This window comes from Passer montanus, unplaced genomic scaffold, assembly GCF_014805655.1.
Source record: "Passer montanus isolate IOZ18808 unplaced genomic scaffold, ASM1480565v1 scaffold37, whole genome shotgun sequence".
Lineage (NCBI taxonomy): Eukaryota > Metazoa > Chordata > Aves > Passeriformes > Passeridae > Passer > Passer montanus.
This window is the reverse complement of record NW_024368485.1, coordinates 2,203,465-2,229,997: the sequence shown is the minus strand read 5'-3', so window position 1 is coordinate 2,229,997 and position 26,533 is coordinate 2,203,465. Positions and strand designations below refer to the sequence as shown.

Genomic DNA, 26,533 nt, shown 5'->3' with positions numbered 1-26,533 from the left:
AAGATTTTAATTTATTTTTCTTCCACATAGTAGTAGAAGGATTTTTAAAAGGCAAAAGGATAGTATTATAGTTAGTGGTTTATAGAATCATTTGGTTTATAAGTTTGATCTAGTAACAGCAGCAAAACTTGACTTGAGTGTTTGATGTTACTGATCTTAAATATGTGTATAGGTACCTGGTGAATAGTTTGTGCAGCAAAAGGTGTACAATAGTCCCTGAGGTTTATAGTTTTATTGTGTTTTTTGGTGTTCAGTTTGCATACAGCATGTTATTTTGGAAAGCATCTAAGGTGCACAAGCTTTTTAGGAGCTTAGGCTGATGAACAGGAATATCAGTAATGCAAGGTGCATGAAGGAATGTCTGTTAAACAGGAGAAATAATCCTCTTCATAAGATGATGCAGTGAAATCAGAGAAGGGTTTGTGTTTGATGTTATTTTTGTCTGCTGTGTCACGTGCTGGAAGAAAAGTGCTTACCTTGCATATGGCTTGGCTGTGGCAGAAATGACACTGGGAGACCAGTTCAGAATGCTGAGCACTTAATTTGAAGAAAGTCCTTGCTCTGTGTAAGCAATTAGGAGCTGTGGCTGCAGTAGGAGGCATCTGGTCATGTAGACTTAGTAATTGTATTCATCTAATGTATAACCATTAATACATTGCAGCTCAGTGTGAACTAGAACCCCTTGATGTAGATAAGCCCTTAAGTATTAAAATACCCAGGTGCTCCTTACTGAAATGTCTTAGAGTCCAACTTGGCCTCCTCATGGTGAGTGTTGTAAATGTTCCTCATAAAGCTGCATTACATTTCATCCTAATTAGCACTGCTGCAGTAGCCTTGGTAAAGACACATTGGATTAAAAAGAACCAGAGGCTGAGAGCCCACATTTCTCTCCTACAGGAATTAAATCAATTTCAGTCTTACAGTATTCACAGACCTGATTTAATTTGGCTTCTTTCTCTAGATGATTGCAAAAGCACAGTAGTAGTAGGAAGCTTCTGCCTTTATTACTTATGTTTAAATTCAGAGTTGTGCCTGTTTTGAGTGCTATCAGGGTAGCATTTCTTATTAGTCCCCAAATAAAGCAAATATGCTATTTTGGTAGCAAATAAATTAAAAGTTCATAATTAAATAGTGGTTACCAGCAACAAATTAAGATGATAAATGTTTTTATTGTGAAAATAGGAATGAATGTTACCTACTGTGAAATGGATTTTTTTAATTGAACTCAGATACATAATTAAGCTGTTATTAATTAGGCACAGAAAAGGTTAGAAACCTTAACATCTTTTGTCCATAAGCCAAATATTGTAGTATGTTGATATCCATGCTGTGAATTCCCCATTACTGCTCTGCCAGTAATTTCAACCTGGCATCTAGACTAAATTGTCTCCCTAGGAGCCAAGAGGAAACACGGCTGATATGTGATCTCAGGCATGGGTCTTTCTTGAATGAATAAAAGCACTGTCACATTTTACGAAATTACATCTGCTGGTTATGTGCTGTGATCATCTCTAAATGAGGGAGAGGGCAGAGCTCATCTGAGTTATGGCACAGACCCATATTCCAAAGGAACTTGATGGGATTTTATACAGTCTTGTAACTCCATTCCAGATCTGTTTCAGCTGCATGACAGAAACTGAAGCAAGGTAATGATTGTGCCTACACAATAATTTTTAAAGTGTTCAGAAACACACAGAACACACAAATTGCCAGCCAGAGATTGCTGAGCAGCCTCAGAACACATTGTTCTGTGAATGGAGATGAACAAGTTTGACAAGTGGCTGCCATGTAGAGCTGAAAATGCAGTTCTCCTCTTCTCTCTCTGAGCAAAGATGAGAAGGAAGCTTGTTCCCCTGGAGCCCTCAGGTGCTTGGGTCTGGCGCCCAATACACAGCTGTGGTGCCAGATGTTGGCATTGTGTGCTGAGCCTGTCCCACGGTGCAGCAGCCAGTCTTGTAAACCCCTTCAAGGTCCCTGTCACAGCTTTAAATAGGTTCATTTAAGGGCTGGGCTTGGTCTTAGAGCTCTTTTAGAACCTTGAAGATCCGTGATCTTGCTCAGAGCCGTGTCAGCCCGATGCCCTTTGCTTTGCAGCAGTGAGGAGCCTGCAGTGACCTGGGGGGAGCTGCTGCTCTTTGCTGCCAGAGGGCTGAGAGCCACTCCAGCCCAAGGTCCCCCAGTGGGTGGCTTTGTCACACACGTGGGGATCTGAAGTTAGTAGTGGAGCTGTGTCCCATAGGCACCATGTGGGGTGTTGCCCAAGGAGCCACGGGATTGATGGAGTTTGGAGGTGCTGCAGGACTCTTTCCCCTTACCTGATTGTGGGGCCAGTAAGAGAAGGAACCGTGAATACTCTGTTACTCCTTTTCTGAGGCAAATGAATGTCTAAGGCCAATGCTGTTATTCAAATTCTGCAAAGAATAGAAAACAAAACACTTGTTTGGAGCAATTATCTCTTAACATGTGGAAACTGCAACAGTGGTGAATTTTAAGATCTTTTTCTAAACTGAACAAAATTGTCCTTTATGCTTCCCTCTGATTGTTGAAGTATCTGTTGCCACTTCAGCCTGAGCTCTGTAACCGTGTGGTGGTTGGTTTTTCTTTTTTCTACTCCGTTCTTCATTTCTTTAAAGAGCTGATTCTTGTGATTTATTGGGTACAAACTACAAAGCTAAGTACTTTTCAGGATGTAAGTTGTAGTGGCTATGAGAAGGAATGAGACTATAATTCTCCTCCACTTTATTTTAGTTAAGTATTTTCAGAGGGGAGGGGAGGATGTATTCTTTCCATTAGACCTCTCCTTTCTTAATCACTATTCCCTAATTAATTCCCTGGTTAAATATAAAGCAAGCATTAGCTTTGAATAATGTTTTCCTGTGTGATTAAGTAAAGAAGAATTTCTTTCTTTTGTATGATGACTCATTGCTGGGGGATCTGGAGGGAGCCTCAGGGTGGATATTTGAGACTTTGGGTCCCAGGTGCTCTCATACCTTTGAGCTGTGTCTGCTGTCAGTCCAGAGGTGGGAGGCAAAGGCGATATCACATATCAGCTGAACACAGAGTAAATTGCCTCTCTCCTGAAACGTCAGCTTTGTTTTTTCCTGGTGGAAAACTGACTCTGGCTCATAGAAATGCAAATCTCAAGACAACACATACAGCTAGCAGGAATGTAAATTATTGTTCTTCCTGGCACAGTGTCTGTAATATTTCTTGTTGCATGATGCATATTCTTTGGTGTCCAGACTGCCCCAAAAATGTAGTCTTTCTTTTCACCAGAATCTTCCAGTTCCTCTCCCTGTACCAGTTTGCAAACCTTTGGCTTGTAGCTGTACAGCTGTGTTGGGTCACACCATAAACCGTGTCCAAAAGAACTGAGGTCAAGAACTGAATCAAAAAAAGGAGATTGTAGTGAATGAGGGCATGGCAAAGAGGCATAACATAGTCTAAGCCAGCCAAGCTTATTTTACTGATGAAGAAACATTGTCTGGGTAGACCCAGATGATATGACTTTGTTTTTTGCTACTGTAGTAGCTTATGGTGTTCATTTTTAGCTCCTAGCATCAAATTTTAGCTCAAAAGGCAGTTTTAAGAATGAGTCTGTGTTCAAATGTTGCTTGTAGCTCAAGATGTGAAAAAGAATGCAGTTTTATTAATGTGGCAGCAAGGAAAACATATGGAATATGTTTCATATAATGACATGAGAATGCCTGTGATTTGACTGCTGTATCCGTGAATGCTGTAACATATAGTCTCTGGGTGTTGAAAAATGGGCATTTAAAAACACTCTTGGTTTTGATAAAAAGTAAACAGAAATCCCACTGATCTTTTTTCCTTTCATATGTTTTACAGGCCTTTCCCTGTATTTCAACTGGAATTTATGGTAAGACACACCTTTGATGTCATTTATTCTTACTCATTTTTCCCTATTATTGGTATTTCATACAGTGATATTTCTTATCAGATGTCTCATCAGTCATTTTATCTCACCAATATATTTATACTGTGTTAAATAATGGTGTCCCAAAATCTTTGGCTGTGACTGGATGCCTGGGAAGTGGGATACTGTTGTGCAGCCCTTAGCATAACCCTTAGAGCCTGTGAGCCAGGACCTGCAACTGTGATTGCACTTCTGCAGTAACTCTTAAACACACTGCTGTTATTTCAACAGGGGAAAAACAGGGGTCTGGCAAAATTTTCTATCCAGAGGGAAAGAAAGAAAGATGCCATCATGTCCAAGCCTAGCCAAAAAAAATAATAAAAAAAGCCAAGCCAGCTTGCTGGAGTAACAGGAAATTATCCTAGTTCCCTTGAGTTTTGTTTCCACCATTTTAGTTTATTAATTTACATGCAAATTTACATGGCCTGAAGGAACTGGAAGGAAATGGTTATTGTAAGTCCCTTGCTTTGTTGCAATCATAGGGTAATCCATCACTAACAGTTAACTGGCTTTTGGTTGGCATTGTGAAAGAAGTGAGCATGATATTTGAAGGAGGAAAAAAACAAGTAGTTAAATATTTAGAAAAAAGTTGAGAAATTTGAGAAAACATGCAAACTACAAAGGGAATTTTTTTCTTTAAACAGTAACCTATGCTGATTTTTTTTTTACATTTAGATCAAATAAATGATTGCAGGTTTGATTACTTACATGATTTAAAGTTTTTAAAATAAGGGTGTTTTAAAGAAACGTGAGGACGCTCCATGTCTTGAACTGTTGAAGGCCAGGCTGGATGGAACTTTGAGCAACTTGATCTAGTGGAACGTGTCCCAAGGGGATTGGAACCAGATGATCTTTAAGGTCCCTTCCAACCCAAACTATTCAATGATTTTATGCTAAATAGCAATAAATAAATTAATAAAAACAGTCATTATCATGTAACAATGAAGTATAACATGTCATAACATATAGCGATTGTTAGATAAGATAATTTGAGCTTTGACTAATTAGATAATTCAGATTCAGGAGGGGAGAAATGAAGACAGAAATATTTAGGCTTGTTCCTTCTATTTTAAGGACCTCTTATTAAATTTTTTTATGATTGTACATCTGAAACAGGCTTCAGAAGGTAAAATGTAGTTCAGTTTGGGTGCTGTATTCCCTTCTACTTGAACTGCATTTCCATTGTTGCAGAAGAACATGCAGATGCCATTTCCATGAGCACTAGAACTGGCTGAATTGAAATCTGGTTTCAGATGAAGCTTTGTCTCAGTTCTCAGTTTTGGTCCCCCTTTTGAACTTGGAGGCAAGCTTTGCATTTTAGTCCTTGATTCATTGGCTTAAATCTTGACCTTTTCCATAGATACATTTTTGTTTGATATACTTACTTTTGTTTACATTTGGGTTTTTAAAATACATTTATTTTAGAAAATCAAGCAAGATATGATGTAAGTATATGGAAATTACCAGTAAGTGGGAGGTACAAGGAGTAATAGTTCACATTATTTTAGGATTGGCCTAGTTAGAAGAAAAGTCTCAGCAGGTGAGAAATATGGTTCCTTGATGCCAGCAGAGAAAGTTGGAAGGATCTCTGATAGGAATAGTGAGTTTATGTGAAGTTTTCAATGCTTTTTCTCAAAGGTAGCTGTGGCATTGCTGAAACATTATACACTGCAGCAGATGCTTTTTCTCTAATTGTTTGCTGTTTTCACTGTTGGAAATAAATTAAAATGCATTTGGGCTAAAATGCTCTGGTTTTCTGAAGCTGCTTTTTGAGGCTTTTTTGAGGGGGGGGAGGATACAGTCTTTACTTGATTGTACTGTTTACATTTGAAAATATGTTTTTTATTTCTCAATTAAAGTACTTCCCTTCTTTCCAGACTTTCAGATGCACTGCCTGAGAATAGTAATTAAACAGGCAGCCCTGCATTTGGCTTCAGGTGTCAGTATTTTCAAGAATGTTTGATAGCAGTTGCATCCCTAAAATTACACTGGTGGGTGGTGACGTGTTTGCAATGTAAAGTACGCAGAAACCTCACAAAACTATGCTTTAGTTTAATATTTTTAATTTTGTTGGGGTTTTCCCCTTTATCCATGCATATTCCTTTAGATAAAGGCTGTGTCTAGATGAAAAAGGGGGTCAGCCTCATTCCTGGTGGCCAAGCTGATTTTAGGGTATCTGTGCTGTGCACGTAACACTGGACTGTCCCAGTCAAGCAGTAGAGAAGGAACACACTTGCTATTTCCTCATCTTGGATCCACACAAACAAATGCTTTCCCTTCAGAAAACCCTGGCTAATTATGCAATTTCTCCTACAAATTGAAGTACAGAAATTTGCTAGAGGTTGGCTGAGTATATCCAGTTTGAAAATCTGGTTCGAGGTCTGCTCCAAACTCCTGCAGATGTGTGGATTGCTCACCTGCACTCTCGTCATCAGGACAGTGTTCACACTTCTGTGGGGAGCATTCCATTCTTGTTTTCATCACTGCAGAGCACTCTCTTACTCCCATAAAAAGGAAGCTGGGAAGAAACAAGCAAGGAAGGCTTTTCCTGAGATCTTGGCAAAGGGCAGATTGCTTTCCATGAGAAGAGTGTTCGATAGAAGAAAGGTCTTCCCTCCACCCCAAACAATTTTCTGGTGCTCTTTCTCCACCCATCATGCTGTGGATATTTCAGTTTGAACAAGTTACAGCCTTGAGAAGGACATTTGGCTGCTGCACAGTGCCAGCAGGCAAAACTTTGATTTTCATGTGTTTAAAGAGAGCTGGCAACAAATCCACTCACAAAAGATCTTTGATTTAAAAGTTTGATTCAAATGAGGGATTTAATCTTTGAAAAATGACATAGGAAGCAACCAATGCTAAATATTTGTAAGGACTAAAAAACAAGAGTCTGCCCACAGGCATGCTGGGGAAAAAAAAAACCCTATGAGATCCCAAATCCCTAATATATTTTCCTAAGAGATCCCTGTCACCTTTAATAAGCTTAAGAACTGCTAATCAGTCTAAGAAAGCAAAGGTTGTGAAGGTTTATATCCCCGTGGATCCCTAGGTTACTCTCTTCCATTGCAGTAAATGCTTTGGTTTATACCAAGAGCATGAAGTTTCCCAAATAAAATTATTTTGGGAGGAGGACTGAGGATTTACATCCCTCCCATGGTATTAGGGGGTATTGGAGTATCAAGCTCCACACATCCTTGGCAGCTGTTTAGTAATACACAAATATAAGCCAGACCAGTTAGATTTTTAGGGATTTTCTTACATTTTTTGTCTCTTTTTCCTTTTTAAAACAATTTCGCTGTCTGTTTGAGAAAAAATTGTAAAAAGGGATGAAAAAAATCTATAGACAAATCTATAGTTCAGAGGGTACAAAGTGCTATTTTAGGCTGTAGTGTGTCAGATTTTCATGTTATACCAGTGGATCACCATTTACATGTCCAGTTTCCCCTTAATTACTGTCTTCTTTATGTCCAAGGTACCTCCAGAAGAGGGGATTTGGGGAGGAAATGCAACTTTTTTTAATAGATTTTCTGGAAGAGCACCTCATTAAGAAGCTCTCCACAAATGGTGCTGTTTGCAGACTGTAGAGTGAACAAGGATGTTGGATATGGTGCTACAAACCTTCCAAGCCACAAAATTAGAACAAGGCTTTGCAGATGGATGTAAGGAGACAGGATGTTTCATGTTTGTCACAGATATTTTGAGGGATAATTGTGGGATAGGCTACATATGGAGGGAATTGAAGATGTTATGGTCTATGCACACCTGTGTGTTATCTCCTTACTTTACAGTAATACAGGGCTGGGCTTTGTTCTGAGATATTTGTGTTGGCAACATAAGGTGCTCTTTGACAACAAAAAGTAGTATTTAAATGTTATTTTAAACTTATGGGAGAGGGGAAAACAGAAGAAATAAAGTGGAGGGAAAAAGATGACACTCTGAATTGCAACTGGTGTGTATTTCTGTCTCTACATCACTATAGCTGTATGATGTACCTTAGCTTGATTTAATGAAAATTTTCTCCTCTATCCCTTCTGAGAAGAAATATAAAGGCAGCTCTTAGTTTTCTTATGAACTTATATTTGCATTAATTTTAAAATCACAGAAAAAGATCAAATGCCACGAAAGTGCAGAATGTCTGTGATGGTTTAGGTGGTGGAAATGCACAGTTTCACCAAATTTTAAACATCGTTATTACACTGAAGTAAATCTTGCTGCTATAGAATCAGGCCACTGAGGCTTACCTGTAGCTTTTGGCCTGGTCATGGCAAAACATGGCATGGGTTTTATTTTTGCTATGTGCTGCTAAAGGGAAGTCTGAAAAGAAAAAAGTAGAGTAAATTGGCTGTGTGTATAGGAAATATAGAAGTATATAATCTGTTCTTAAGGGAGGATGCAGGGAGGGAGCACAGCTCTTCTGGTTTGCTTTAGATTTGGGAAAGAGGTCCTTTGGTCTTGTGCCAGCTTGTGTCTCCACTGTCCTGAGCCCCACTCTATCCTGCTCAGAGTCCAAAGAGTGATTCATCCTGCTACAGAGGGCTGGGAGCATATCCATCAGCTCTTCTCCCCTTGAGGTGATCCAAGGTAGATTATAACAAGGGATTAACCAACAGGTGTTCTACTAAAGGACTGTAAAAGCCGTCGTAAAATCTGAGTCAGAAGACTAAACCAAATGTTTTCAAAGGCAGAATAAATTCCTGACACAGGGTTAAAGGTTGAGGCCATCTATTTCCATCTTTCTCATCTGTTTCTTTCCTCATTTTTCTGTTGGCATTTCATTTCTAGAATAGATGTTTCTTTAATGAGCAATTCTAACAAGGGTTGCACTGTCATCTTTCCAAGGAAGGAGTTAGCTGTAAATTTTTCAGAGCCATATACACCAGTGTGTAATAAGTAATTATGAAGTAGTTTTGTATTTATCGTCTGTCTGGTGCTTTGTGTTCCTGTCACCATTAAAAAGGTTTGATGTTTATGTGGTCATCAGAATTTGGATATTGTGATGTCAGTTGAGGTTCTCCAGGAAAATGGATATTATCATATAAATTCTTTGTGATAAAAAAAAAAAAAAATCCCCATCCGGTAGGTCACAGAAGAAAAGTTCCTATTAAAAAGATTTTCATAACTAAACTGATTTTTAAATTTTATTAGCAGCTCCTCATCCCTCAACTTAGACCACATCAACTTTTTTGACACTGTGTTGTTTTAAAAGACCTTTTTTGTAACTCATTGAGAGTGAATTGCATTTTGTTATTTGCTCATTAATTAGCATAATGTAATATGTTTGCAAAAATGAAGATATATGAGAACTCATTCTTTGACACTTTTTTTGGGTCTGATCACCAGTTAAATAGATTATTATTAAAAGTAATGGTAACAGCTATGAAATTACTATTATAATATTCAAGTAATCCTAGAAATCTAATTACTACTTGTATAAAAATTTGTTGCATGCATTATTTAACAGTGTTCTTATTTCAGATAGTGTGGTGTCCATGATACTAATTGGTGTCTTCCCATAATTCAAATACTAAAAAATTATTACAGGGAAGTGTAAATTGATGAGCTCTCAGCAGTCTAAAATTAACATTCATGTAATGTATTTAGCAAGGAGAAGCTCTAACTTGATTCCAGATGAGAGACTTAATAAGCTCTCTTTTTCAATGGAAATTAGTTTTTTATGGATAATGTAGTTTGACTATCTAGAATTTTATCTATTCTGAAAGTCTTGCTGACTGGTCCAATTTGCAGCATTTCCCCTGAACACTAGAGGACAAATCCTGTCCTTCATGAAAATGACATTTAGTGAATGTCCTTAAAAATTTCCCTTTGAAAGCTTAGACTGTTGACTAGATATTCAGTTGCCTCATGGCATCCCTTTTAGTCTTTTCCATGTTCGCTTTAGGAAGAAATAAAAGTCTATGTAGTTACTTTTTCCTCTTAAAATTACATGTATATTCAGCCATATTTAGATTAGATCTATATTATTATATTATTGTGTCTTTCAGCCTTGCAGCTGCCCACCCTCTTTAACCTCACTGCCTGGGTTCTACTCTGCAACAAACAATTGTGTGCTCCCTTGCCCTTATTTCACAGTGTTTTCCATCTTGAAGCTACTAGCATGGCTCAAGTTGCTTTAGCAGTGAGCTTTATAGATACCTCCAGACTGCTGAGGAAAAGCCAGGAACATCTCCAAAGGCATGAAAAACATGTTGAGCTTTGGGCCCTTTTCCCTTTTTTCCTTTCACTTTTTGTATTATTATTTTTTTTGTCAGGTAACTATCCTGCAAAGCATAAATAAGCTGGAAAAGTTCTCTGTATCCAGAAAGCATATTGGAGATCTTATAAAGAGGGCTTCAGCTGGTCAGATATATTATTTGCTTTCATATTTGTGGTTTTCTATTCAAAGAGCTAGGAATGTCTCAATTGTCATGATGAAAGTTAAAACTCTATGTTGTTGTATACCAACAGAATCACTTAATTCTCTTTTCTGAATTGTTTTGGCTGATGTCAACATGATAATCTGATGTGTTTGTTCTGTGCCTTTACATTCCGGAAAAGCTAAAGCTCTTTGATGCTAATTTGTTAAGAAATGAATTGAAGTAAGAAAATAAAGCTATGTGGACCTCATCCTAGAGACATTGCATTAAGATGATACATGAAGTATAAAATATTTCTTGGTAAAAGGCCCAATTATTGCTATCCACATTTTTTCTTTGATGTAATCTTGCCCCTTGCCCCAGGAAAAGATGTCTCTAAAACTTAACTTGGAGCCCAATCCATTAGTGAATTCTACCGTGGTTTTTTTGGGTGTCTTTTAAGCATATTCATTATTAGATGTAGTGTGAAAACATAGTCATTATAATAATATCTTTTTCATGCCTTCCCACATTTTAGCACTTAGCAGTGATTTCATTTACCTGTGCACTCTGGCATAACTAGTCTTGCATGTAATCTTAGTTATAGCACATGTTCTGTATACTTTGGCAGCTCGAAAAAGCTCACCGCTGGCAATGTTTCTATTCCTTTTAATACCATGCAATTGTTTTATCTGGAGTTTACAGATGTAAACAGAAGGAAGCTGCCATGAAACCCGATGAGCACGATGCCCTTAGTTCCCATGATTTAATTTTAGGCAGTCCTGTGAGGAGCAGGAAGTCTGGCTCAATAATCCTCATGGTTCCCTTTCAGCCTGAGATATCCTGTGACTCTGAGTGTATTCACCTGAGTCCCACTCACAGCTTAAAACTCATTCTCTGAGGACAGAAAAGTAGTGCAAGTCTTTGTGTGTCCTTGCAGAGCTTTTAAAAGCCCTGACACACTAAAGTTGAGTAGGAGTAATATTTGTGGTGTCACATATATCAAATAGTTTTACCACAAAGGTGTTGACCTTTGGTATCTTTCTGAACTTCTGTGACTGCATTAGATAGTAAATGCCTCAGGAAAACAGCTTCTGTTTCCCATTAATTCTTTTGTTTTTAATGCAAAGGGTCTATGTGTGGTCTGGACACAGAATATTGTGATACTGGGCCTTATTTGTCCTACTTTTCATTCTCCATAGCAGATATTATCTCTTACTGTTTATATATGCAATATCTATTGTGATGGTCCTAGTCAGTGTTGGAGACCCTTAATACTACTCTGGTACAAATATAAAAAGTCAACATATATATAAATTTACATTACCAAAGTAATCTCTTGTTCTTAATTTTGGTCAGACCTAGAAGTTTGGAAGAAATGTGTGTGAGAATGTAGAGACTTTTAGGTGGCTTGTGAAAGGTAAAAATGTATTGTTGCAAGGGCAAATATCTTTCTCCTGAAATGAAAGAAGGGATCAACAGAATAGACCTGCTATTCCGAGACTCATCAAAGTACCTGAAAGTCAAGCTAAAGGCATCTCTAGCTCTGAGAGTCATTCACTGTGTTGTCCTTTTTCCTGCATCTTTGTTAAATTGTGATGCTGCCATATATCACTGGAAAGGGCAACTGCCACTGAGGCAGAATAGCAGAGCTGAATGGTTCTGTGCAGTGAATGACTAATCCTGCTTCTAAGCCAAAATCCTGTTTATAAGATGTATTCTGCAGCTCTGTACACCGCAGATTGTGTTGGCAGCTGGGTTAATGGAGGGCTGCCTTGGGCCTGGAAGAGAGTTAGTTGTGCCTTTCTGTCTTGGGAATGTATTTAAAGCTATTGTTTGCTGCATATGTTGGCAAAACGTTCACCTGTCTTCTATCTCAAGGTGTGATACACCAGAAAATAGTGTAAAGTACTGTGAATTACAACAATGGAAGGAGGCATCTATTACAATGCTCTGAATTTGTTATTTTCCTTTGGTAGAAAAAGGGATTTTCTTTTAAACTAGTAATTTCTGAGGTAATAAAAAGTTAGATTTATACACACACTTTGAATTTATGCAACTCAAGTAACTTGCTGGTGATTGTATCAATGAATTAAACAAATTGCATGCATGCATTGCCATGGCTGCGGTGTTATTTCTCAAATTCCATATTAGTAATTATTCATAAAATATCAGGTTGTTGTGGAATTGTTTCCTGTTTAATTGATCTATCAGAATCTGATCATTCAGTTTAAGTTAGTTTCTTGTATGGACGAAATATTACACAGCTAGTAAGAACACATAAGGCTTATTGCAGAGGAAATGCAGCAAGAGTCAGAATTTGCCTTTCTGTGAGTACTGTTGGGGAGAAAGTTCCAATCCTTTCCAGAGCTTCTGTGCAGAGCAGAATCATTGCTAGGTTTGTTTGCTTGGCAGGAATTGTATACATATTAAATTCCCCTTCAGGTTTATTCAGGATGAGGTTCACAGAAACAAATGTGCACCTTCTTGTTGAAGAGTGTCAAGTCAGAAATTCAGTATATATTAACAAGGTGACTACGAAAACAAGTGTGAGTGGGCTTTTTGTGAACCTGCCAGGCAGGCAGGATAGAAGTCACCCATTTACACTCTAGAGCTGGTTTGGGCAGGGGGAAGTCACCTTTTGCTTTAAAATACACTTTGGGTCAAGCTTCTGCTCAATAGAGCTGCTTTTGGTTTATTTCTGAGCTGTCACTGCTGCAGAAAAGGACTGGTTCAAGGGGTGTTCTGCGAGAAAATAACTGTAATTGGCAATCCATTTCTTCATTTCCATGCTATAGCCAGCCTTGACGAATTAATAATGATCAAATGCAGGCTATGGGAAGGGGGTGACCCACGTACCACAGAAGAAAAATGAGGCCGTGTGCTGGCATGACAGACTAATCCTTCAATTCACCCATTTGACTGAATGAGGGGACTTGTTGTTGCTCCTGTCACCAGCACCGCCCATAAACAAACTGTTCACTCTCAGTCAGAGGGCTTGGCGGGGGTGATAAAGGTTGTTGAGAGCATCCCAACACCTCATCCATCACTGGTGTGGGACACGGAGCTCCTGGGTAAGTCCTCGGGAGGAAAAGTCACAGTGGCTTACAAGTTCCTGCCTTGAAGAGAGAACAACCTAAATTGTGTTTGTGGAGTGATTTTGTACCTGATCCCATGGGAACCAAAACGACTCCTTGGTTTGGCAGGATGTGTTATGGCTACTGCAAAAAACCAGCAAAAATTTGGGGTTGAAGTTTAGATTATCCCTTCCAACCCAAGCCATTCCATTTTTCTGTTAATATTGCTGGCAGTTCTGAGTGGTTATAGCTTCACACAGACTCTGATTTTGTCCCAGGGAACAGGAGCTAAGCTGGTTCCAGATGGAAAGGAAAACAATGGCAGCCTAAAGAAAATTATTTACCCTGACAGCTGTGTAGAGAACTTTGGAACTTTTGGTAGATGTTTACTTAACTCTCTTCATTCTTCTTATCAGTTTTTTGGAATTGTGCAGCAGCTGTGTGGCTTCTAGAGTTATGTTGTGAATATGGGACTCCTTTAACTGGCCTACTCACAGTAGTACTCACAGTAATGTTCTTTACTTACTAATGCACTTTTTTCTATATATGGCTATGATTTTATGATTTAACTGGCCTACTCACAGTAGTACTCACAGTAATGTTCTTTACTTACTAATGCACTTTTTCTATCTATGGCTATGATTTTTGTTTTCATCTGGTAACTGAAATGGAAAGAGATCTTAGTTAATGTTGGAGCACATTGGTTTCAGAGAAGCTATGGTGATTTGCACTAGTTGTGAAATATTCCATTGCATCAAGAGGAATAAGTCTGGTTTTTTTGTAATTGACCCTCTTCACTTTGAATAACTGCATTGAGGAGATATGTAGTCCAAAGTATTGTATCTTTTAAAAAATATTTGATTTGGGCAGGGAAAACTTTATCTTACTTTTTCTTGAAAGAGTACCTAGCCCCTTGAAAAGAATATTACTTTAAAGTCTGATTGGTAAACGATTTGTATATCTTTTTTATTCCTTTCGGTATATTACTTATATATAAGAGAATGAAAGTACTTGCTCCCTATAAATTACTAGATGATAATCTGTATCTATGATTTTCCAATTTCGTTTTGGACAATGCAGCATATCATTCCCCCCCCTTCTCTCTGTGATGTTTGAAAGAACCTTTTAATACAAATATGGTATAATTTAAAGGGTAATAATTTCTTGTATGTGACGCTGCAGCAGTGGAAGAATTTTTGCCCCCTTCTGTTTCATTTCTCTCTGGAATACAAACAGTAAACCTTCATTTTCAGGGAGTATCCCATACAGAAAATATAGTAGTTTATCATCCATTGTGACTTGTTTCTCTTACAAACCAAGTTTTGTGTTTCTTAGTCCAGTGGAGTAGCAAGGTCACTCATTGAGGAATGTGCTATTCAGTGTGAATAATTTTATGCCACTTCTGCATGGGGAAAGCCTGGTTCACAAACCCCTGAGCTAAATAAGACCTGATATAAATGTCAGCACATTGTTCTAGCTACCAGCCAGCCAGTACTGTGTTTTATCCACTTTCTTGTTTCTCAGTTTTGATGAACAAAAATGTATTTCTAAACCACAAAAGAAGCCGCATGAAGTGTTTGGCATTTTGATGACACAAATACAGCATAGGAATATCTAGAATTTAAGATTAAGGAAAACAGGTGCATCCTTAGGACGAGAGTAAATGGACTGTTGAAGTGGTGACCAGTGTGAGTTGTGTAGTTTCAGCTTTATGTACCAGCTCATTATCCAGGGTTGGAAAAATGGAGTATCAGTTTCATGCAGAATGCTTATCACCGTAAATTGCCCAGTGTAGGCTGTGAGCTGCAGACAGAGCAATCATAATAGCTTCCAAACCGATGCACTTTTATGGATTCAGAGCATTAGTCATTCTCTTATGTCCTTAATTACCATTAGGTAGTTACACTTGTGTCTGTAATAGGTGCTAAACATTCTGCCACTGATAGGTTTTTAACTATTCTTTTTGTTGTAGCAGTAAACATGCTATAGCTGACTGTTAGGAGGCCAGAACATTATTTTTTAGCCTAGCGCCATTAGGAACATGTCCAATGACATTTTGAGTTGTATTTGCAGGTTGGTTGTAGCCTTCTCAGTTATGATTTTCAGGGTGGTTTTTTCCTATCTTTAGGAATGAGAGTAGAGAACAATTCTGCTGCTAAACTGGAACTGTTTGATTAAGAGATGATGGGGTTTTTTTTCCCTTTTTGCCTAGTTTACAAAGTGAGAAAGGGAGGAAACCTGATAGATTTTTCACAGTACTAGAAACAATATAGAAGAAACAAGTGATGCTGTTTATGTTCTGGCCATGCCACTCAGTGCCCTAGAAATCTTGTGTTGTGTTTTGCTATCAACATTATAAGCTACAGTTTACTAGTTTTCAGTAAAGCAATGAATCACTGATGTATAGTAGGCCCTTCCCAAAAAAAAAAAAAAAAAAGTGAGATTCAAAGCTCCTTTTTAATCAAAGCTGCTAGCCATGATTCAGGCAATGAGAATGGATATTGGCAATGCTTCCATGTCATTGCTAATGAGGATTTCATGTTATGGAATCCTAGACCTGTCTCCAGTTGTGTGGCGTGGTGTAGTTGTCAATTTTTTATTGACTATAAGTGAACAGAAGCAGTGACTGTAGTTACCCTGATTGGTGGTCAAGAGTTAGAGAATGTACAACTGACAAATTTGAGTGTAACTCCCCACAAATATTTTCAGTTGATATTTTCCAAAACTGTACACAAGTGATGTGGCAATATGTAACTACTCTGGCCTTGAATTTCTTTAATAATGTCAGCATATTCAAAATGGGCTTGCTAAGGGCAGTCAGTGGTGTTCTGCCTGTGGAATTTGAGGCATTTGAGGGTAAAGAATTAACTTTTTCCATGTTTTCAAGACTCTCTTTTCCTAGTTGTTGACCTTCTTCTGAGTTTTCCATGTTGATTATGTGGCATTTATGCTGACCTTAACTACGCTGAGCATTTTCTGAAAAGGAATAAATAGAAACATTTCTCCATCAGCACTAATGCCAATAAAACATAGGCTTAAAGTTCATAAAATATATTAATTTTAAATTGCATGTGATTTCAAGAAATTATCTACTTTTAAAAAATTGGATTTGATAACAAGTTATGTTTGCTTGATAGACCAATTTTCACAAATTATTGAAGTTTCATGGTATCAAAGCTTTCTGCTAGGAAGAGGTCACCTTGATATTTGTACTGCATAAATTTCAGCCTTGGCTCCACATTTTATCATTCTTGATGTCTTAAATTTTCCCTTACCTCCACAGTTTTTTTTAATCTACTTATTTTTATTATTTGTTTTTATGACTTACTGTCAACATATTTCACTGATTTTTTACTTACTAAACAAAATGGTTCTGTCTGAATTTCATGTGTAGCCTTAATTTTGTAACTTTTAATGTATGATCTGTGCTATTTAGGTTACTCTGTATTTATTGCTTGTTTTTGTCACTGCCTACTAACTACATTAACGTCTACAGATCTCTAAATTGTAAGGCTGCTCTCTTCCCCAGAAATGTCAGGACTGATGATGAAACTCTTTCTTTTTCTTTATGATAAATCTAAATATCCACAGAGTAAGTGCTAGAAGATAATCATGGGCTTCTCCTGAATTATCTGTCTGTAATTTTCAGTGCTTAAGACAGTATCATCACATTAGCACACGTTAAATGCAGTTATTTAAAAGACACTTTGTTTTATCAAAAACCACCAGAACCACCACCATCAAACACCCAGAAAGTCCCATCTAAGTACTATTGTACTCCAGTTCCAGCTGCTGTGAGAATGCTCAGCCCACAGCTGCCCCAAGCAGGGACTCATGGCCTCCTCAGGTGTGTCAGTCCACCTCCTAGCCAAACCATTTCAATCCCAAAAAGTGTGCCTGGGTGAAAAACCACCCACACTGACGCTGTTGAATCCAATCCAGCCCACTGATCTGGCCCAAAGCAAAGGATGTCCACACAAATGTTTCAGCCAGCAGGTCTGAGCGTGGAGTAACTCCTCGGGGAACAAGGGTGTGACAGTTGCACCTTCATTTCTTAGAACTGGATTTAGAAGGTAATGTTTTTCCACATGCTGAACTTGCTTTGTTTCGACTGGATTGTGGGCTTTTTTTATTTGTTACTGGATTTTGAAAAGTATCAAAATAGCCTTTCAAAGCATCAGTTCTTTCTGGTGTGTTTCTGGTGGTATTATCCCATGCAGCACGTGAGAAAGGTAGATATGGAATGTGACGGGAAATCATAAGAAACAAAACTGAAGTTAAAATTTTAGCACGAGAAATGTCCCAGAATCTCACACATCCATTGTTTCCTCCCTTGACTCTGTTATCGCACACAAGCTCTTTCAAATGTGTTCAAAGCAGTTTTTAAACTGTTTGCAAAAGTATGTCTGACTGATAACATTTTTTATTTTTTCCTGCTCTTTCAATCTGTTTAGAGGATTTTTTTCCAAATTCCTGCTAGAGAGGGGATGCCTTAATTTGACTTTTGGTGTTTGCATGAACTCAGATAACCTGCAGCAATTAATCTTCTGGTTTCTTTAAATTATTTTGTTTCACAGTGGTTTAATTGTAATCTCCTATTTTCTAAGGAATACAAATCCTTCTTCCTAAACCTTTCTGAATTTTAGCGATCCTTCTTTCATATGATGCCCACCAGTTTATTTCTGTATTCCTAGAATACTTTTAAGTTAAGTTTGACCCATGCATTGATATATACATACAGCTTTCCATCCTTTGTGCAGTTTTGCGGGTTTTTTAAACTGATTTCTGTTCCCAGAGATGTGAGGAAAACTGAGCTGTGGAGGTTAGTGTCTGCATACCAATAATTCACTGAAATAATCCCAACCCAACTCAATATTGCACTGGTATTTTTCACAATCTGCAGATATGCAGCTGTCATGATAAAGTGAACTATCTTGAGTGTAATTTTATGTGTAATGAGCACACGTTGATAAAATTAATGAAAATCACATTGACTAAACTGATCCCTAAGCTTGATTCTAAGTCTGACATTATTTTTGGTGATGTACAAGCTCTTTTGAATTGACAACTTCTTTTTACCTATCCCTCAGTTTAAAATCTCTATTTGCCCTCATTTGCCTCATTGTTTAACAATTAATGGGGTTTCTCCATGCAAAGCATTTAATGCTTTTCCACATCCCTTCTGCTAATCTGCCTGGGATATTGTTTCTGAGAGGATTGGTTGTGTTTGACTGTGGCATGGACCTGCCTTGAAAGGGTGGTTTTCCCCAGGTGTAGTGTGGGTGATCTCATGCCCACCATACACATAACCTAAATTTATTAAAATGCTAGCACAAACAACCCCTTTGCAGCCACATAGCCACATCAGAAGGAAATTGAGGTGGGAGGTCAATTTTCACTTTAAGACTAGGTCTGGAGATGCCTGGGTTTTTAAGTGCATGTCTTTAAATCTCACTTGTCTGACAGGTAGTAAGAAATTTACATTTAAATTGTCCAGATCAGGTTCTTATTTGTACTGCATTGTTGGACAAAAGAGATTTCTCAGTCTTCCAAATCCTTCGCTGCTTGATCTGACCAACCATAGCACTGGTTCAATTGTTTCAAATCTGGACATTCCTTCTGACTACAGTAATTGCCATTGTCTCTGCCATTACTTTTCCCCCTGTTTCAATTTGAATATTGTTCAAAATTACTTGATAAGCATGTGTGTTTGGGCTTTATGTTTCCCCCTGAAGAGTGGCATCTCACAAAATTGAGTAATTTTACTTTAAGGCTGGATTTACCACTGTTGGTCTAATCAGAAATTTTGATGCTTGTTACACCTTCCTGAATGCTAGGAAATCCCATTCCTTCCTAAAGCAGCCCATGTTTGCTCATATAATGATGTAAAAATAAATTTTAAAAACCCCAACAATACACTGGCAACTTACCAGAATACATGTTGAAAATGCTACTTAAAACAAGTTCAATAAGACCTAAACTTCATATCAAGTTTAAATTGGATTTGAGTTTCTGGAATTGCATGTGCCATTAACTGGTTATTTAATTTCCTTTTTGATTGAAGAACGCAAGACTCAATAAAAGCATAATTGTGAGTGAAATGCAAATCAGAGATGTTAGGGGACATTGTATTTGTAACAAAAACTTATTTAATGATAAATACTGTGATCTTTTGAAACACTGAATTATTTGATGAGGTCTGGATTATTTTGTTGATCAGCTACCATTATCGGCTTTAAAAAGCAACTGCTTCTTGGGGAGATAGTTAATCAAAAGTGATCTGATGAGGGTGTTCCAAGAGATAAAGTTATTTTCATATTTTACCCATTAATGTTTTTTTACACCCTATAGCATTTGAGATCTTGCTAAGAGTATCAGAAGTGTGTAATGCACCATTGTAACCAGGCAGGCTTGCTGAAATCAGAGTTTAAATTTTCAATTTTTCCTTACTCTTGCTTTAATCCAGTTTTTCCCGTTATTCCAAACTTTAACAGTCTTTTAACCACTTTTCATCTGTTGTGTAGAGTGCTGTAATCTCAGAACACACAGAACGGTTTTTCTGTGCAGCATTGGAAGGAAGGTTGAAGAGGTGCTAGTGGATTCCATGTAGTTTTTGTTGAAAAAGTTGTTGCTGCAATACATCCTGAAATGAAGATAAATAGTATAGATTGGTTGGTTGCTGATAGATACAGGAGCATAAAATCAAATGAGGCACATTGTGACCCTTGCAGGACAAAAAAGAAGGATATGAGGAGCTGACCTCTTGCCAGGCAAATGACTACTGCAGAAATGAAACAGCGTCTGGGCAAGGGGGAAAAAATTCTTTCTCTTAAAAAATTAATGCATAAAATTGTTGAGCTAGTGCAATGATGCATCAAGTCCAACAACCTGCACAAGCACTTTTTTTATCAGTGTACATGTAGTATGTGTTCAAGTAGCATGAATTGCCTTTCTGAACAGTGAAGAACAATCCATTAAGCATCAAATTTAGAGTGCACCCCCTCTCTCTTCCTCCCAAGTGTACTGGCATTTTTGAACTCCAGATTGGATGGAAATTTTTCAGTTTTGAGTTGTAGATTTCCTGAATACAATAGCTGCTGGTGTGACCCTTTAGTGTGGTTTACTGCAGTCTGAGGCAAGAATTGAAAAAAATCCGCTGTGTGAATAATAAAGACAAACCAAGAATCAATAATGTATTTGTTAAAAAGACTAAACTAAGTCCATTAAATGTGCCAGACATAGTGTGTTGCTTTTTCACCCAACCTGCCCTATAACTTTCTTCCTCATATGTCTTTTGGGAAAAAAAGATAAAAGAACATCTTCATTTCCTTTTTTTTTTCTTTCACAAGGAGTAAGTATATATTGTTTCAGCTGATTATGTGGTCTTAGGAAATCTTTGATTTCCCTTGGAGAGGAGATAAGAACAGTGCTTCAGTAGAAATAATGTCAGATAGTTTTGTTTGTTCTTGTACGTGGATGGCCTTCCCCAAATACCCTGTTGGTTTTAGATAATCCAGCTAGGTCTTTGTGTTGCATCTGCTAGAGCAATTGAACATGGTGGAAGTGATTTAATGGTTAGAGCTGAGCTGGCAATGCTGTCTGTGTTCTTTATGTGATTTTGTATTTTTTTCACTATTGCCTGTGCATGTTTTATTCCTCTGGAGTGTCTCAAACTTTCTGTGCTGCCATTTTCCTTCCTTTTGCTGTGGTGGCTTATGTCCATTACATACATATGTTTCCCCCAGTTCTTGTAACTCCTGCTTATTCGAGACAAAGTAGTGAGAGCTCCAGCAAAGCCAGCAGCCCTGATATTTTCTCCAACATTCAGCCCTTCTTCCCAAAATCCTATTCCCCATCTTGCGGCAAGAGGTTCCATGCTCCCTCCCTCTCCTCCTCTTCCTCCACCTCAATCTGCTGCTCCTCAGTGCATTTTCCTGACTCCTGCACAAAGATCCATCAGCAAGAAGAGCGAGCCTCTCATGGCAATTCCTACCCTTTCTCCCCCTGCCCAGCCTGTGGTGGCAGATATATCAGTAGACATCCAAAACTCAGCAAGGAGTGGCACATCAAGAGTATCTCTACTTCAGATAAGGCTTCAGTTAGAGCCTGCAATCAATAGCAAAATGCCATGAGGAGCAGCACTTGGCAAGGTACAGAATCATTACTTTATTCCCACTGCTGAACAGATCATCCCTTGGTGCTTAGAGACAGTGTGTGTCAAGGAGGGCCTGGGATAGTGTCAGTGTAGGTTAAGGAGGTCCAGTGCTCTGGACCACACATTTCAAGAGCAAGTACCAGTTTCAAGTGGAATTCAGGGCATGTGGGTGCATAAGGGTTGGTTTGGTTGGGTTTTATCTCCTGTGGCATCAGCAAGACAATTTAGGAAGGTAGGATTGATTCCTTACACATAGCTGCACTTGAGAACAACAGGGCATTTTTATTTAAATCAGTGGGTAGAATAAATATTTAACCATGTTGGAATTGTAACTCCACTGAAGCCAATATCCCATTGCTGTGCAATTCAGTGTATGATGGGAGATTTCACAGCTGACTAGTGCTTTGCACTTTGTTTCAAATTACTTTGGCTGCATTATGTTGCCACCCTAAAACCCAACTTGCTTGTTACATATGGCAAAATAGAAGATTTAATACTCTGCATTAGGAAGCTCATGTACACTTTGAGATCTCTTTCAATTAACATTTCTTTGTACAACGGTTGTTTCTGGAATAGCAATTCTGGTTATGGTATAAAGTGTATTTAAAGGAGAATGATGTGCTTGAGCTCAGGAACAGCTGCATACATGTGTTTAAACAGCTGTGTACTTTACACAGACATTGCATATACACTCTCATAGGCAGATTTTATAACTGCAAAATTACCTGCCTGTGTATATTTCTTGCATTTTCATTGTGTAGGCTTTCTCCTCCCATAGGAGAATGCTAATGGCCAGAGCAGTGGGATCTTTTTGCTTTCAGTGTTGCACTGGTGTCTGTCTGATCTTTCCCCTACTGTGCTCATCTTGAAGCTTAATTTTCTGCTTGGGCATTAGAAATTCCCTGACAGACAGAAAAGCTCCATCACACAGCACAGTAAACAGCACAGCTACAAAGCAGTTTTGCTTCCCAGAGTCTCCAACTATTGCTTGCTATGTTTTTGTTACAAGACTGCCACAGAATCCATTTCTCTATGATGTATCCCCTGCAAACATACTCCTTTACAAATGCTGGAAAAGTGAAACCAAAACCTAGACTTGTAATAAAAAAATCTACTACTACTGCAGAAAAGTGAAATTCTTACACACATGCAGCTCCCCTTCAGAATAGCATTATGATAGTTCTTGCAGCAAGGTACTCGTAGGGGAGCACTCTTCCTCCTCAGCAGTCCAAGTGTAAATGCATTTCCACTAAATTTTTTCCCCCTTCCAATGCTAATAAATATCAAACAACTCAGTAAACTTGAAATCTAGTTTTCCTTCAGTGGAATCTTTAGACTTATTGGTGCAAGCCTCTGCTCACATGACCTACATGATTACAGTGCATGTCTCTGTTCAGCTGACACTTGTAACACGGTCATATGGCAGGTATTTTTCCAATGATATCAACATGGCAGAGTGTGAAGTGAAGCATGGTGTGATATTGTGTATTTCAGAGAAAACAGCTGTGACCTAGTTCGTCTTGCATTGTAGCCACCTTTTGGCAAACAACTTCTTTCAGCTGCAGCCTTAAACTGAGCCCAGATACACAATAGAGAAGCACCTGAGCTGTAGATGGTGCAGGTGAGTTGATGTTCTGACCAGACAAGAGATCTCTGTCAGCCAGCACACCTCTCCTGACAAGCCAAGGCTCAGCAAGCCCTGTTACCAAGAGAATCCATGTGTCTTGACCTCCAACTTGTCTTGATTTTGCTGGCTTGTGTGAGTTTCGTCATGCTCTCTGGTGCCAGCATTGACCCTGACTGACTTAACCAGAGATCCCTGTCTTACCCTGTGCACTTCTGTGGATGAAGAAAGGCTCTCCCTTATTTCAATTCTCTAGCAGCTTTGTGTCACTGTATCAGAGCAGAAAAGTTCTTGGGAGTTTCTTTATTAACCACCTTCCACCAGCTGCTTCTGTCATGTCAGTTGAATGCAAGTGGAAATGATTCTTCAGAAACTGCATGTAGTTTTCTGTTGCTGCTGAATTTTTTCACTCAAGGAAAGCCTAAAGGTTTGTACCTTTCTTGGGAGCAATTGAGAAGCATATAATGATTTCTTAAGAATAATGTTTTGTTTATGCATTTTGAAAATTTCTTATTTCCCCTTCTTTATTTTACATGAATGATAATTACTGTAGCACAGTCTGTGAAGGATACAGTGAATTGGTGCAGCTTTGTTTCTTGGGTAACAGAAAGGTTACTGGCTTTTCACAGTACTTAATTCCACTTTCTTAGAGTTATTTTTTGAGTGGACAGCAAATAAGGTTTTCTCTGGCTGAATGAGTTCAATAAGGCAAGGTAGGTTATTTAGCAGAAGATTCATGGCTCTTCAGTTTAGTCTTCAGCATAGCTGATCCAAATGAAAGTACTTTCTTTCTAAGTTATGAGAGTCCACAAAAATGATCAAGGTAGGAACTTAGCTTGTTTGTCCAATCACTATGTGACACTAGTTATTAAAAAAAAAAAGGAAAAGAAGAGTGAATGAAAAAAAGCAAAAAGCTCAAGAATAGCAACATAATAAGCTTTTTTGGTAGAATACTATCATCTCTTTCCAAACAGAATGGATTTACCATGGTAATGGGTATCAACATGAATTCATGAGTGAATTCATTTTGACTACTAAAATACATCTCTGACAAGATGATTATATGGGATCGGTTGCAAGATTATCTGTTTATTTCACAGCTGAAGGACAAGTGGATGTATTGAGTTAACCCTACCTCAGGCATGCTGGGCCGTGCATCTCATTTGTTCTCTTTTATTTCTAAGCACTGTGATCTGCGTTGTCAATAGCTGGCCTTAACCCACATGGCCATAATGAAGCGCAGTTATTTATGTGTTGGTTGTGATTCAGAAGATATTTACAGTACCAACAATAATATCAGGTTTCAGAACATGTATGGAATAAATTCTAAGTACCTTTTTTCTCTTCTTTCCCACTTATTTCCTCTAAAGCATCTTTGTATTCCATGCCATCTGGTGCTGATGATTCCCACATAGCAAGTACTTGATGCACGGTGGAGATACCCTGTCATACTGACTTCAGAGATGGCCTTCAATGCAGTCCCCCAGTTTAAAAATGTGACAAGCTACTATTTGGAGAGCATCATTTATATATCTGTAAACATACTGACAAATTTATAAACTTAAAACATGGAAGTTTTTCCATTTTAACAGTCTTGTTGATTAAGCTGTGGGACTCAGGGTTGATTTTAGCACACAGGAACAGTCTGCAAACTGTTACATCTTGATATATGCACAAATATGCTAGTGTAGATATTTTTCTGAGGAAAATATGAAAATACATAATGATTATTTGTGTTGATGTGCATTTGGTTCTTTTCATGATTTGCTTCAAAATTAAACCATTAAAACTGGCAAATAAGAATATTAAGCCCGTGACAAGCCTTTTAGAATCCACAGAGAAGGGAATATTTTAAATTAATAAAAACCTGCCTAGCACTTAGGCTGTGCTAGCAAAAAAGGATGCAGACCTTTTTTTTACCAGGAGGGGTTGATTTACATAAAACATTAGGCATCTCAGTTGAACTGACAAATTATAACACTTATCGCTACAGCTACTGAGGTGATTTTTCTGGATTGACATTTGCTTGTTAGTATTATAGCCCTCCTGTTATAATCTGTTATCTTAATCTCAGGTAGATCATATTAAAGTTTGATTACTTAATACCTGTGTTTTGTAAATGGGCTTTTCATGGGGAAGTGGCATTTCTTGATTGTAAGTTAGACGTTTTTTGTAAAATTGGATCAAGCCCAGTAAAAGAGGCAGATAAAGCTACCAGTATCTCCACAAAGTTTGGGAGTCCCTGAAATAGATTTCTGTTAGTTTTGTGTCTCAAAACCCTTTTGCTCTGTTGTGCTTTGAAGAACATTGTGCAGGGCTGGAGTTGGACTCTGTGATCCTTGTGGGTACATTTCAACTCAGAATAGTCTATGATTCTATGGACTACTGGTATAAGTTTTTCTGATGCTGCACAGATAAATTAGGCAGAGTAACAGACATTCACAATTAGTAAATGTTTCTCCACTGAATCCCCCAAGCACAAAAGACTGAGAATTTACACAAGGGTCTCTAACAAGAGGGAATTCATTGCATATTTTGTATACTTTGATGAAACAGGATGACTTATGTTCTTACCAGTTGCGTTCCAGGGAAGAAATACAAAATGTAATGAGAAGATCAGTGTGTATCTCTTGTTACTGTCTTAGTTCTCCACACTCTTCTCCTCTAAAACAGCACCTTTATTTCATATCAGATACATCCAAATAATTGTGCCATATCTTATCATGCCTTTGTAGGAAAATTATGGCCATGATGACTGCAAGGACTGTCACAGCCTAGAGCCTGCTTTGCCAGCTGTTTCACAGGTCAGGGTTACAATTTCCAGGAATAAGTTGGTAAAGCCCTGGAAAGAGTTGCAGATCTTGTAAGTTTGAAGGCCTCTCAAAGCTTTCCTAGGCTGTCACTGTGGGTAGTATCCATGCAAAGACATACCAAAAGCAGCAGAGTTCAGATGAGGTGTACTTTATGTGATGGTAGCAAGGTGCACACCCATGTTCCCACTCACTTGGAAGGCTTGCACCCACTGTGCCATCAGCTGTGATGATGAAAGCTGTGCTGTAAAGGGTGGCTTCTGAACTCAGAGGGGCACCAGGGGAGTGGCTGCTCATATCCAGGACTTTGCTGTACTTGAGAAGCTGGGATCCTGGTAATGGATGGTGAGATGTGATCAGTTGGCACTGCAAAATGCAGATGGTGGCAGTAAAATTGTCATTTGCTGAAGCAGCTCTTCGGGAAGCAGACACAGCCTGCTCTGTTTTGTGGTATCGCTGGGTATGTTGCTGAGGTCTCCACTGTGGCAGTGGGGGATGTAAAAAGCTCAGTCCAAGTTGGATACCTGTGTCTGTGGGTAGGTGCACTTTGCCACACACCTGTCCATGATATACGACC

General features: G+C 38.4%; 1 protein-coding gene across 4 annotated transcripts in view; it reads left to right on the top strand.

Moving 5' to 3' along the window:
- Positions 1-26,533, top strand: part of MACROD2 (mono-ADP ribosylhydrolase 2) — an 852,624-nt gene that overhangs the window by 568,872 nt on the left and 257,219 nt on the right. For all 4 annotated transcript variants that reach the window (XM_039717140.1, XM_039717141.1, XM_039717139.1 and 1 more), the window contains exon 7: positions 3,850-3,880. In XM_039717140.1, the coding sequence (XP_039573074.1) occupies positions 3,850-3,880 (31 nt within the window). The remainder of the gene's footprint in view (positions 1-3,849; positions 3,881-26,533) is intronic.